This window comes from Falco cherrug, chromosome 13, assembly GCF_023634085.1.
Source record: "Falco cherrug isolate bFalChe1 chromosome 13, bFalChe1.pri, whole genome shotgun sequence".
NCBI classification, from domain to species: domain Eukaryota; kingdom Metazoa; phylum Chordata; class Aves; order Falconiformes; family Falconidae; genus Falco; species Falco cherrug.
Genome location: NC_073709.1, coordinates 11,165,168 through 11,179,085, shown reverse-complemented (window position 1 = coordinate 11,179,085; position 13,918 = coordinate 11,165,168). Strand labels below are relative to the sequence as shown.

Sequence of the window (13,918 nt, the reverse complement as noted above, 5' to 3'; positions counted from 1 at the left end):
AGGGCCGCTCCCCACTGCGCTGGTTCCCCCGGGGCAGGCCGGGTGCGGTGGGCCCAGAGCTGGTTCTGCACGCCGGGTGGTTTTGCCGTGGGTGGGAGGGCACCGTGGGCTCTGCTGCCACCCTCATCCCAGGCCGCCCGGCGCGGACGCTGGGGCCCGAGCCAGAACGGGGCCGGCCCCGCACCCCGCCGGCAAGGAACTACAGCTCCCGGCGTGCACCGCGCGAGCCCGGCCCGCACCGGAAGGCGGTGGCGCCGCGCGGCGCGCTGGGACGCGTAGTCCAGCGCCAGCCGCCGGCCGCGGCCCTGTCCCGCCAATTTGAAAATTCCCGCGGTGGCGGCGGCAGCTCTCGCGAGAACTGTGCCCCGCCCCGCCCCCCGCGCACGGCGGGTGAGCGAGCGAGGTGGGTGCCGCGGGTGGGGGGAGGGGAACGGCTCGGCTCGGCCCGGCCCGGCCGCAGGGAGCAGTGCGTGTGGCGGCAGCGCAGCCGCGGGCAGGCGGAGGCCGCTGTAGTCGCTGCGGGAGATGTCGCCGCCCTCATCGGCACGTACGGGGGAAAACGGGGCAGGGACGGGCGGGCGGCGGGGAGGCGGCGGCGCGGGGGGCAGGCGGCGGAGACGGCGGCGGCTGATCGCGGCCCGCCCGCCCGGGCGCCCTCCGCCGCGCCGGCAGGCACCGGGCGCTCCCGAGGCGGCTAGGCCGGCACCGCCGCCGTTGGCGCAGCGCGGGCCCGGCGGGGGCCCTGGGCGGGCCCGGCCGCGTCGCCCGGCCCCTTATGTAAGTGACCCCCGGGGCTGCGGCGCCGTGCCCCGCCACACGTGGCCCGGCCGCGGCGGGGCGGCCGGCCGCGCGGCCTGGGCAGCGCACATGGGGGGCGACGGCGCCGTGCGAGGCTCCGCGGCCGGGAGGCGGTCGTCAAGGGCCGGGGGGCGTGGGAGCTGCGGCGGCCGCCGCCGGGAGCGCTCCCTCCCGGCCGGCCGGCCCTGCTTGGCGGGGTTCTCTGGCCTTTTTTTCTAACAGTGCCCCCCCCCCCCCCCCTCCCCTCCCCTCCCCTCCCCTCCGGTGCCGTTTCTCGTTGCCCGGGCCGGCGGCGGCGGGCGGGGGGCTGGGGGCGGCCGGGGCGCGGAGCGCTGCAGCACCCCCGCGCAGCTAGTGCGGGGTCTCTTGCCCTTTGCATGAGGCGTGCGGCAGGCAGCAAAGTTGCTGACTTACACAAAAGCGCCTGCTTTCTCCCGTAATAATCTGTGATTCCAGGTCTGGAACTTCTGCCGGTAGAAAGCAGCGTGGTGAGTCATTCGGGTCTAGTAATTGCTTCCTGATCAGGTTTGGCCAAATTATGGGTAATGTAGGGGCTTGATGCCGTTGGGGGTGCCGAAGGCCTTTGGGGGTGCCGGCTGTGTGTGGCGGTTCAGGTGATGCCTTGGGCCCGGCAGCCGGGCTGGCGGTGTGGGTCTGGGCTGTCTGCTGTCACATGCGCTTGGGCACACAGTGCCGGCCCCTGTTCTGCTGAGGACAGCTCCTCATTTGCTTACTGCATCAGTTGCAGTTTTCCTGCATTGATTTGCCTGGGATTTGCTTTTCTGAGTCAGTGAAATGAACTTCATCGGACTTCTATTAATTTTGTGTTTTCTACCTAGTAAGCTGGCGGGTGTAGTTTTGGAGAAATAACAGTGATGAGCCTTTGCTGGTGTGGTATGGTTTTGCTTGCGTGGTGGAGAGAATACTTAAATGGGTAGGAGAGAGCCACCAAAACCCTGGGGCCTGGTGCATGTGTCACAAATGTTTTTGCAGCTCAGCACATCAGGCTGCTATGTGTGTGAAAGACCGTTCCAGACTTAGATATTCCAAAGCCGCCTGGATGTGTTCCTGGGCAGCCAGCTATAGGTGACCCTGCTTGATGATTTCCAGTGATTTGGATCGTCTTTGGAGTTTGTGGCCTATCGGTGTGGTATGCTGGTAATGAAGTGTTAACAACTGTAAAAGTAAGGGTTTTTTAGCTCTCCTTGCAAACTGAGTGTGTAGTTTCATGCATGTATGAGCTAACGTAACGGCTCGCTGCCACAAAATGGAGACAGACGAGTGCCCTCTCCTTCTTCCCAATGCGTTGTCCTGTCTCCTTCCTTGTGCCAGCTTTTATGCTTGCTGGTTCTCTCTGCAAGCCAGTTTAGCTCTCTAACCTGCTGGAAAACAATCTACTTTTCTGGATTAGTTTCCTGTTGGCATAGACAGTGTTCTCCCTTCAAGCCGGATTGACCAGCTGAACATTTTAAAATAGGCTGCTTTTGGGGGGGTGTGTGTGTTGATCGTTCAGTGTTTTCATTAATGATCTGGATGATGGGGCAGAGTGTACCCTCAGCAAGCTGACAGATGATGCAGGAGCAGGAAGAGTGGCTCATGCTGCCATCCAGAGAGTCTTCAACAGGCTAGAGAAATGGGCTGACAGGACCCTTGTGCAGTTCAGCAAGGGGAAGTGATGGGTCCTGCACCTGGGAAGGATCAGCCCTGTGCACCAGTATATGCAGGGGCTGCCCAGCTTCCGGAAAGCAGCTGGACAGAAAAGACTGGGCATCCTGGTGGACACGTTGACCGCTAGCCAGCAGTGTGCCTGTGTGGTGAAGGTGGCTGATGGTATGGTGGGCTGTGTGAGGAGCCTTGCCAGCAGGTGGAGGGAGGTGATCCTTCCTTGAATGGCAGTGGTGAGGCCACACCTGGAGTGTTCTGTGCAGGTCTAGGCTCCCTGCTCTCAAAAGAGAGAGATGGAGGTACTGAAGAATGTGTAGCCAAGGGCCACAAAGGTGGTTAGAGGGGGCTGGTGTACCAGTTCTCTGAGGCAGGGCTGCGAGAGCTGGGACTGTTCAGCCTGGAGAAGAGGAGGCTCAGGGGGAATCTCATCAATGCATATAAATACCTGAAGGGAGGGGGAAGAGAGGACAAAGCCAGGCACTTCCCAGTGGTGCCCGGCAACCGGCACGCACTGAAACATGTGAAAGGTGCTGTTCACCGACCCAATGTGTCTATATTAGAAGATGGTATGATGGGTTACTCATAAAACATATTCATGAGATCGTTGCAGTTAAACTAAGCCAGAATGCTGGTCAGTTTGTGGGGCTTATTACTCCGGAGCCTTTGGATGCAGTGCAAAACCTCATCCTGCTGTCACTTTGAAATGATGACAAGTACCAAAAAGCAAACACAACAAAACTACTGCAGATACCTTGTCCCACTTGGAACTTGATTGGTGCTGGTCATGAACACTGGCAGAGTGGTCAGCCTGGCCAGCTGCAGCAGCATTCTGCAATTCTGGCTTTGCATCGGCAACATATTTTTCAAAACATTGATTTATGCTTAGTGCAGGACCCTGACTTATACTTGCTGTGTTTCACATGCTCGTTTGCATGCTGGCAGAAGCTACTGGAACGTGTTCACAAATTGAGCGCTTGTGACTTGAACTGTAGTAGTTCCAGTGCCCAGGTTTTACAGCGTAATCTGTCTCCACAGTAGTAACAATTCATATAGATTGCATTTATGTATAAACATTTCCCTTTAATAACTAGGTGTTGCTCCCATAGCCTAGTCTTCAAAACTCGCTGTAACCTCCTGTGCTGTAAGGAAAAGAGGTTATTAGCGCACGCTGGACAAAACTGGGATACAACATTACTTACAGGAGAACCTGTATGGTGCATTTAATGCAGTAGTCTGTGTGCTTTTAAGTGGCTGCTGTACTGGTTTGTAGCATAGGGTGAGGGTTCTGTTTGATGCCTGAGTTGATCAGCATGTGTAACATCCAGGAATAGTGAACTGTGTAGAGTATCTTCCTTTTGAAACCATGAGGAAAGCAGTGCTGTTTGAACGAAGTAGTTTGATCTCGTCTTCTGGAGGCTTTTTCAATAACCTATAGAGCTTGCAAAACATAGTTACTTAAAGCAGTTTGTATTTCCATGTGTGTGAACACCTTTTTTCAGCACCTCTTCAATCTTGTAAATCGCTTCGGCTCTTCAGTTTTTCCACAAAAACATCTATCTTGACATAGTGAAATATGAACTCTTTGTGGAGCACCTACAGAAGTGTGGAAGCTGTCTGAGAGGTCTAGATGTTTTTGTAAAATACTGCAGAGATGTGAAAAGAACGGGTAATAGGAAGGAAGGGACTGGAATAAGGAATGTAAGGATTTAAGTACAGAAAAAACCCCAATGTTTTGAAGTGCTGTCTAATACTTGCATCCTAAGTGTATGGAAAACTGCTTTCTCATTGATGAGCTATGAAAGTCTGTATTGCTGCTTCTGTGAAAATATCAACAGTACATTTTCTGGAAGAATTGGAGAATGAGGGTGGTTAAGAACTTAGTATTCCTTAATGCTCAAAATAAACATGCAAAAAGTGAACAAGACGTAAACTATGTGTGAAATCTACTAGAAGACAATTGACAATAAATAATAAGGGAGAGGACAAATGGAAACTTATACCTCTTACTGAGAAGCTTTTCAACATGATTTTTCTCAGGTTACATCTTACTAACTTATGTGAGTAGACTTGAACTCAGTGTATTGTTTTTTTTTTCCTGTTATTCATCTTGTCGATACCTCTGTGTCTCTTTTTGTTGGTGACCTCAGAAAAGCAAAGGATTCTCTTTTTGCTCTGCTGTGAGATCAAAAACTGTCTTGAGTGCCATTGTTTTTCAAAGGAAAAGGGCTACAGGCTATGTATAGGAGATTTTTTTTTTCACTGTCTACTGCTGAAACTTCTGTCACTCTCAAAAATATTTATGGTTGATGTGAGTTTTTTTGCCTTTTTTTTTTTCCTTTCTTTATTTACAGTGAAGAATGCGAGACCTAACGGCTCAAGTAACGAGCAGTCTACTGCAGTTTCCAGAGGTGACTGTTCAGGCTCTTGGGGAAGATGAGATAACCCTAGATTCTGTGCTGTGCGGGAAGTTTTCTGGAGGTGAGCATTTTCCTTTATATTTGGCCTTGGTATAAAGTTGTTACTCCCAGGAGCTTACCTGAAACACAGGGTCATAGTACAACAACCTGCACCAATCTTGTGCTATTAAAATAATTTCCTTAAGCTTCCTGCGTTAGTGAGCCCTCCTCAATTTTTAAAGAAAGAAAAGGCAGCTTTCAAGAAAGTAGTAGTGTTGTTTTGGGCTGTACTTCCTTGTACCAGCTCAAGCTCTGTGACCACTATAATGTTATGTGCAGAAAGAATTCTTCTACAGTGTTACAGAGGCAACCCCCCCTGCTTATTTCTTAGTCTGAATAAAAACAGAAGGAAGAGGGATAGCACTGTTAAGCACTGCAGCCATAGTTCCAAAGTATTTAATAGGCTGCCAATGAGTACCCAGTGAGAGTTGCTGAAAGTGGCTAAGCAGATTAGGTAGTTGACTCTCTGGGTGATCTGCAAGTAGAGCTGGGTGCTTTCCTGGTTGTCTGGGCTTCTCTTAAGACCAGGTAGAATTTATCTGCCTGACTGTAAGTGCAGTAATTGAGCTAATTCTTCCTTTGAACTTGAAGTAGTTCAGTGAAATAAAATGTGTTAAATTCTTTCTGTGATCAGCACATGTAAAAGTTTAAATTTGCACATGCAGTGCCTGTTTCAAGATAATTTCTTGTTCAAGTCCAAATCCCTGCCCAAAGTAGGCAATTAAAGTAAAATTAATAACTAGAAATGAATTGGTTTATACTTGAAGCGTGCTGCAAGACTTAACGTTTCCTGTATGTATTTTGATGATTTCTGTCAATACCAAGCTGAACCAGGGTATGAAGACTCTAGCTTAACATATATAGTCTTTATCACACACAAGCGAAATTCTTCAGTGCATGAATGACAAGTAAAATTGCAAAATAAGAATGTTGTTACTTTTAAGAGGTATTGTTTAAGGATTTCAGTGGGTGATTTTAAATAACAGACCAGAATTAAAAGTCAGTCTTTGTCTATTAGGTACTTCTCTTGAAGGAAGGGGGTAACAACAGTGACTGTTCAGTTGTTTTCAGTCTTCTGTTGAAAACTCGCTTTGGTCAGCTTTCTTTTTCTCTCACAGGGAGAAATGGCCTGGCGTGGTTGGCATGTGGTCCTCAACTTGAGGTAGTGAACTCTGTGACAGGAGAGCGGCTCTCTGCTTATCGTTTCAATGGAGTAAATGAACAGCCTCCCACTGTTCGCACGGTAAAGGAGTTTTCCTGGCAGAAGAGAACTGGACTGCTGGTTGGGTTGGAAGAAGCAGAGGGAAGTGTTCTCTGTCTGTACGACCTTGGAACATCGAGAGTGGTTAAAGCAGTTGTTCTTCCAGGAAGGGTATGTACCTCTTAATTGGAGGAATGAAGGTTTTGTATTGTTAGGTGCCGCATAATCCTGTTTCAGGAAAAGCTTTGGAGCATCTTGTTGTAGGAGGTAGTTTTCCTGTTTTGCATTAACATCCTGTGGCTTCAGAGGGTCCACTCAGTCCAAGCCTTGTAAGCTCTTGGGCTTAACGGTACCATTACCTTTTGAGTTTACTGATAGTAAAACAAGTTGTGTTGTTTTATTGTAGAATACATAGTTACGTAATTCTCCACTTCCACAAAAAGGCATTAAAAAATAATTTTTTTTGGCCAGAGTGAAAAACACCCCACTCTTTAAAATGTCTGGAACATCACACATTTCCTAAATGGCTGATTTATGTCAGTATACTGTCTTTAAAATATCTACAGCTTCTATAGTTGTGCTGTCAATGACTTGGACATATTCCCATGAATCTCAGATTAGCAAGTGGTGTGGTTTAACCCTGGCTGGTAACTAAGTACCACACAGCCGCTTGCTCACTCCCCTCTCACCCAGAGGGATGGGGAGGAGAGTTGGAAAGGAATGTAAAACTCAAGAGCTGAGATAAGAACAACTTAATAATTGAAATAGAATAAAAATGAAAGAACAATAATAATTATGACAATAACAGTTATAATGAAAAGGAGGAGGGAAAGAATAGAATCCAGAGGGAAAGGAAGAAAGATACGTGGTGCACAATGCAACTGCTCACCACCCAGCGGCTGATGCCCAGCCAGCCCTGAGCAGATCTGCCCCTCCCCAGCCAACCCCCAGGTGTATATACCAGGCCTGACATCCCATGGTATGGAATACTGCTGTGGCTAGTTTGGCTCAGCTGCCCTGGCTGTGCCCTCTCCTAATTCCTTGTGCCCCTCCAGCCTTTTTGCTCACAAGTCCTGAGAAACTTAGAAGTCTCACATCAAAGCCAAAACACAGCACTGTACTAGCTTCTAAAAGATAATTAACTCCATCCCAGCTGAAACCAGGACAGCAAGCAGGTGACTTTTGAGCAGAACACATTTTCGTCATGACCTAGGGTAGGAAAAAAGTTAATCTGACAGGTGGTTGAAAGGATGGCTTTCGATCTGCAGTCCTTGAATCTCTCTGCTCATTGAATACTCTGTTTGTGTAGATGGGATACGCTGGTATGATGTCACTAATTTTTCCTGTCTTCCATAACCCATAAACTCAAATGATGTAGTGTCCCCTAGTCTCATTATCTTAATGTAAGTGAGGATCAGCATAAATTAATAGAACATCAAGATTCACTGTATTTTTATCATCTTAGAATCTGCAAAAAATAAATGCTTACTTATTAGTCAGCTTTCTGTAATGGGATTTGGTTTGACTTGGTAGAATGCAGGTGGCTTTTTGTTTTTGAAATGCTACAGAGGGATTACTGGTAGAAAGCATTTGTATTGTGGTAATTTCTGAAGAAATGATTCAGGTTAGTGCTCCACTCTTAGTTTACCTGTCATCTTGATAAATCTTACGAGTTTTAGATAGAAAGACAAGCTGTGTGCTGATATAAGTGTATAATCAATGGGTAAATTATATTTGTGAAAAATAACGTAACTTTGTTAAGTTTTATTTATTAAATCTGTGTAAGCTGGAATAGGAAAAGGAAGGTTAAGAAGAGTCATTTCACATCAAATCTGTGTTTACAGAAGTGTTTTGACATAGAATGTAGTTTTAAACATCAGTTATTAGGGTGTTTTTCTATATCACAAAAAAGAAAAGGTTCAAGAGAAAATAGGAAGCCTTGGGGGGGAGAACTTGGCTGAGTGATGAAGGTTATGAATTTTGGAATGAAGCCAAAGCTTATCTGAATTTTTACTCTTATGTCCTGAATACTCTTGCTTACAAGCATGTTTGGCCTGTTGCTTTCATTTTGCTTTCTGTCTTTTTGCTGTCAGATTAGTTAGATCAGCATAGACAGGACATGGGTATTGCTCATGAGTTGAGAGGGAGAGTAAGGGTAAGCAAAACCAAGTAGATAAAGCTTGCACTTGGCCACTCACCATATGTTCTGAATTTATTCTGTAATTCATACTTGCATATTATGTAGTGTATAACTTGGGGTTTTTTTAATCTTCCTGAATGTTTCTCTGATTTTCACACTGATTAGTTTTAAAAGTAAAATGTGAATCTGTTCTTAACATCATTTTCTGTAGTTTTTGTCGTTATTGGCTTAGGGCTTTAATAAGCACCTTAATTTATGGATTATTTTCTGTGTTAGTATATCTTTTGTGGACAACAAGTTGTACAAGTTAACACTCACTTAGAGTAATTCACATCCAAGGTGTCAAGCCATTAGTGTGTTAATACAGGGTATTTACAGTGACTGTGCGACTGCCTTTTAGTGTAATAGATGTGTAGTCATTCAGAGAGCAGAAGAATGAGTCAAAAAAACCAAACTCAGAAGCTTAGAAAGAATTTTGGCATAATTTTTATTTTTTGTGGGAGCATCTCTCATTGTCCTCTAGGTATACATGTGAAATGCAGCAGAAAACATAAAACATTAATGGAGTATTATTTGAATTGGGTTCTAGTAAAAGCAAATCTGAGTTAAAAACATTAATTATATTAAATTGCTGTATAATGGTTGTATGTTTCAGAACTATTCAACGGTGTTTTCACAAATTTTCCTGGTTTGTATGAGGCAGAAGGGTAGCATTCAGATTCAGTGAGCTGAGAAAAGTTTTCTTTGTTCATTCCCAGAATGAGTTGGCAGTAGTCTAGGAGAATATGAAAAGTCAGTGCATAGTGCAGTGGAAAAATACACATTTTCAGGAGCTTCTGCATGGAAAATTGAAGTGTTAAGAGTGGGAAACATTTTACGAAGACCGTGCAAAAATGGAAAATACTAATTTGGAGCCAGTTGTACAATGAAAAAAAATTAAAAGAAAAGGAATTTAGCAGCAACGCTTGAACTTTGGCGTTTTCTGCTGCAAGATATGTACAGTATTTCTGCTTTCCTCATAACGGTCATCAAGACTTGGGGCAGCAAGAATTTGAATAATCAAAACACTTTTGATAGTCCTTTGAGTAGCAGAGAAGATTAGAAATTTATAGGAAATATGAATCATGATAGAGTTGTCTAAATTATCATAGGCACTTTTAAGGTTAGAATTCTTGTGACCAAGGTGAAAGGTAAATTCTATAATAGACTGCCAGTCAGTATAGTCATAGAATGGTTTGGGTTGGAAGGGACCTTAAAGATTATCTAGTTCCAACCCCTTTGCCATGGGCAGGGATACCTTCCACTAAACCAGGTTGCTCAAAGCCACATCCAACCTGGCTTGATATGGCAGAGGAGAAAACTTCCGGGCTTATGGATTTGGTTATTTTTTGGACACCTCTGGGAGTAAAAAAAGCCCAGCTAAATAACAAAATGGACTACCTTGTGATGCTCACTGGTTTATTTACGTGTAAAACTTTGTTATTGATGGAAAGCTTCCTGTTCATTGTGTTGCATTTTGTAAGAAGGCTAAAAGGCAGCCTATGCTCTTTTGCATGGTTTTAATGCAGGAGTCTTCAAGTGCTTCTGTCTGTGCTGTAGCAGTCAGCATTGTCCCTGGGATGTGTGGCCGGTGCTGAAAGGTCTGTCTTCACCTTGTAATAAAGTCGCATGCAGACTGCTTCACATGTTAAAGAGCAGTATGCACTTCTTCCTTTGTTGGAGTTAGCTTTTTATCCAACAAGCTGCTGGGTTTTGCCCTTGTTTTGGGCTGGCTTTTATAATTTTTTTTACGTTCATAAAAGTGCTGGTGTGCATTTAAAACTTTTTTTTATTGATGTAAATATTGATGTAGTTTCTTGCATATAACAGATTTTCTATGTTTTCTTAGTTAATGATTTCTAAGTAGGAAATGGAAATTGGTAAGCTGCAATAATAGAATGCACCATTTTTAAGTTGAAGTTAATTCAGCTAAATAGCTGCAGGAAATAAAGTAAATGAAAGGCAGTAACAGATTTTGTACAGGGATTTTTTTTTCCTCCTTGTTACAATTGGAAACAATGCTTTGTTCTTAAGTTTTATGATCCTGTATTTACTTACTTGTTTCTGATGGGCTAATTCTGGCTTCACTTTTGCGTGATTTCTCTTTCACTCGTCAAACCACTTAAGTATTAACTTGTAGTTTTCCTGTAGGTAACTGCTATAGAACCCATAACTAATCATGGAGGAGCCAGTGTGAGCACTCAGCACCTCCATCCAAGTCTGCGATGGCTCTTTGGAGTGGCAGCAGTGGCTACAGATGTTGGTCATCTGCTTCTGGTTGACCTTTGTTTGGATGATTTATCTTGCAGTCAGAATGAGCTAGAAGCATCAGGTAAGCTTGCTGTTTTAAAACTTGAATTTAAACGTAAGAAAATTGTCTTTTCAATAAACCATATGCATCGCACTTTGAAGATACAAGTATGCAGACATTGATGACTGCTGGTTACAGGTGGCGGTTTGACATCATACAGTCCTGAACTGATTAAAAATGGGAGTGATTTAATACTCCCTAATGTTATAAATGCCCCTCTGCCACCAAGATCCCTGTGACACTAGGATTCTTGCCAGTGAGTTGTAATGATTTTACCATCTGAGTCAGTGCAACTGCCAGATTTACCCTATTTACTCCTGATTTACTGAGGCCAAGAAAATTTGTCTATGAAGGTTACACTTTTACTTGGTTTTGAAATACAAGTAAGAATACCCTACCCAATCAGAGAGTTCTTAGGTTCTTGAATATGTGTACAAAATAGAAATAGCAAAAACCAAGTTGCATTAGTATTTTTCCTAGGATGGTAGAATTAGATTGTACATGCTGTCATGTCAGTGTTTAAAATGCAACCTCAGTGGAATAACACATGGATTTATTGTGTGGTTTTGTGTGTGTAGATCTAGAAGTTGTCACTAGAATTCCAGCTGAAGTTCCACAACGAAGAGAAACTGTGACCAGAGAAGGGAGGCATCTCTGTTTTCAATTTCAAAATCCTTCAGGAACTGCAATAACAACCCTGTGCTACATAAGCAGAAGCAATCAGCTCGTTGTGGGTTTTTCTGATGGCTACCTGTCGCTATGGAATATGAAAACTTTGAAGAGGGAGTAAGTAGGCCTTAGCACTTGGCGTGTAGGGGTCTCAATTTTTGGCTTAAGGACGTATGTTAATTTAAAGAGAATTTTTTCAGGGACTGAAATACTTTTGAGTATAATCCTGGAATGTTTAGAGATCTTTTTCTGAAATAACTGTCAAGTCATACGTGGATTAAGTGGACCACCTTCTCCCAGTGGGCTGGGATTATTTTCCTTTTTTTTTTTTTTTTTTTTTTAATTATTATATTTCCTTATTATTATTTCCACAGTGCCTGTGGATTGTGGAATTTTGGAGAGTATGCTTCTGTGGGTTATGTCAGATAGTTAGGGTGTGATAGAGCTGTTTTTTTTGAGACAGTTTGTTCTTTCAGAAGTACAAGTTTGCTTGGAAGACTTGGAGATGAGAATAAGGGACATGTAATTTAGAAGTAATAGAAAAATTAAGACACTTTTTAAATATGTCAAAGAACAACCTCACTTGAAATGTTTGACCAAATTGAGATAGGAATTCAGTTAAGCAAATCTGGAGTGATTGACCAGCAACTATTAGATGTTTTATAGACAGCGGAGGAATAATTAAGTGGGAAGAAGAGATTGTGAAGTTACAGATAAGGTTCAGAAGTCTGGAAGAAAAATTCTTTACGTAGTCCAAGTAAAGAAACGAGAAACTACTATTTGGTGCTGCTTTAAATTTGTTCAGATGATACGCTGCATTTTATGTTCAATGTTGAAGTAGGCTACAAGACTAGGAACAATCTTTTGCTTGGCAGCTGAGGTAAGGATTTTGTTTCCTCCTCCTCAGGCAGAGGAGGATATAAGCCTGGGTTACTGCGTATGAAGGACAGTAATTTCCTCACCTCTTGACTGTTGTGTAAGTAGTCGTCACTTCCTGGACTCCCTTGCTGGAGATGGAAGTATGACCTTCTCTGCTTTGAGGATAAGTATGTCAGGTGTTCTTTTCTCAGGAGATGCTTCTACCCGTCTGCAAAGAGTTAGGGCCAGTAATCTTACCTTTTTCCTTTTTTTTTTGTTTTTGATTTTTGTTTGTTTTTTTTATAAACCTGTAGGCACCACTCTCAGCTTGAAGGAGGAAGGATTCCTGTCTATGCTGTTACTTTTCAAGAGCCTGAGAATGATCCTCGCAATTGTTGCTACTTGTGGGCTGTTCAGTCTACACAACAAAGGTGAATAAAAACTTACCATAAGCCACTGATTTTTTTTTTTTTTATATAAATATATTAGTTCACATGCAGTTGATACATATATATTTGTTTTATTTATTTAGCTGTGCAGGAGATTCTCTCAGGTATGGAAGGTGTTAAGCTTACAATGCAAATTTTACAGGCTTTAACAGACGTGAAGAGGAACCTGCTAGTTCCTACCTGGTGTTTCTTGATGGCTGCTTCAGTCTGGATCTAATAAAATGATACTGAGGACTCTAAAGCAGCTTTGTAATCAAATTTCATAATTTATACCTTTTTCAGTGAAGGTGATGTTGTGAGTTTACATCTGTTGCAGTTAGCGTTTGGTGACAGAAAACGCTTGGCATCAGGACGAGTCATGTATGAGGTAAGATATGCATGTACGTGAAAAGATGAAAATGGTTATTTTCTCTTCAGTAAGCATCAGTTAAGTTGGCAGGCCTAATATTTACCATCAAACTGCAGAGATGACCAGAAAAAAAAATGTTTTGCTGAGTCTTCTTGGGCATGGCCCTTGTCGATACTTTTTGAAAACTTGTCATGCAGTTCTGTGCTGCAGTGTTGCATGTTCCACCTACATTTATCTGCAGAGAGCCTGTATAAATTCAGTTCCTCAAGAGGAAGCAGCTTTTACAAATATGAAACAGTATGGACTGTTCATGCTTCAGAGCAAATTATAGCTAGGGAAATGCTAGTTTTTGAAAATGTGCAGAGCATTTACAACCAAACTTGTCTGTTTACAATTTTGACACTTAATTCTCTTGCATGTCAGATGTAGTTTCTATTTGCCATCCGAAATAAGCTCATGGGAAATATACAGTATAATATGTATATTATGTTAGATACAGACATTCTTTCATATTTACATATAACATATGTTATTATCTCAGAATAACCTTTCTTATCTTCCTTTTTTTTCCTCAGGGTTTGGAATACTGTGATGAAAGGTACAGTTTAGATCTCACAGGTGGAATCTTTCCTTTGAGAGGGCAGACCAGCAATACTAAATTACTCAGCTGTCAGACTGTAGAAAAATTTCACAACCACGTTGACAGAGAGGATAGCATTAATGAAGGTTTGTTCTGATATCTCTGTTTGGTTATTCTAAAATACAGTATTGTGGGGTCATCTGTGTAATGCTGGTCAGTCGTTTTATTACTCCAGCTGCCTCCTTTGAACAGTAAGATCCTTCTCTCCATTGCTTAGGAATGTTACCTGAATTATTTTTTTCCCCTGTTCAAAGCTATGACTGTATTGGCATCCAGCTGGCGGCCGGTCACCAGTGGTGTTCCCCAGGGCCCAGTACTGGGGCCAGTTCTGTTTATCGCTGAT

The 13,918-nt window shown here is 43.7% G+C and overlaps 1 protein-coding gene across 3 annotated transcripts in view; it reads left to right on the top strand.

The window, feature by feature from the left end:
* The first annotated feature begins 295 nt into the window (after positions 1–295).
* Positions 296–13,918, top strand: part of AHCTF1 (AT-hook containing transcription factor 1) — a 41,684-nt gene continuing 28,061 nt past the window's right edge. Inside the window, exons 1-8 of one of the 3 annotated variants that reach the window (XM_055725665.1) lie at positions 296–403; positions 4,815–4,941; positions 6,038–6,291; positions 10,451–10,631; positions 11,189–11,396; positions 12,452–12,568; positions 12,869–12,953; positions 13,511–13,661. In XM_055725665.1, the coding sequence (XP_055581640.1) occupies positions 4,821–4,941; positions 6,038–6,291; positions 10,451–10,631; positions 11,189–11,396; positions 12,452–12,568; positions 12,869–12,953; positions 13,511–13,661 (1,117 nt within the window). In that variant the 5' untranslated portion in view covers positions 296–403; positions 4,815–4,820. Of the gene's footprint in view, positions 544–1,265; positions 1,287–4,814; positions 4,942–6,037; positions 6,292–10,450; positions 10,632–11,188; positions 11,397–12,451; positions 12,569–12,868; positions 12,954–13,510; positions 13,662–13,918 lie in introns of those variants that run through there. The other 2 variants (XM_055725666.1, XM_014285381.3) reach the window with 2 other exon arrangements.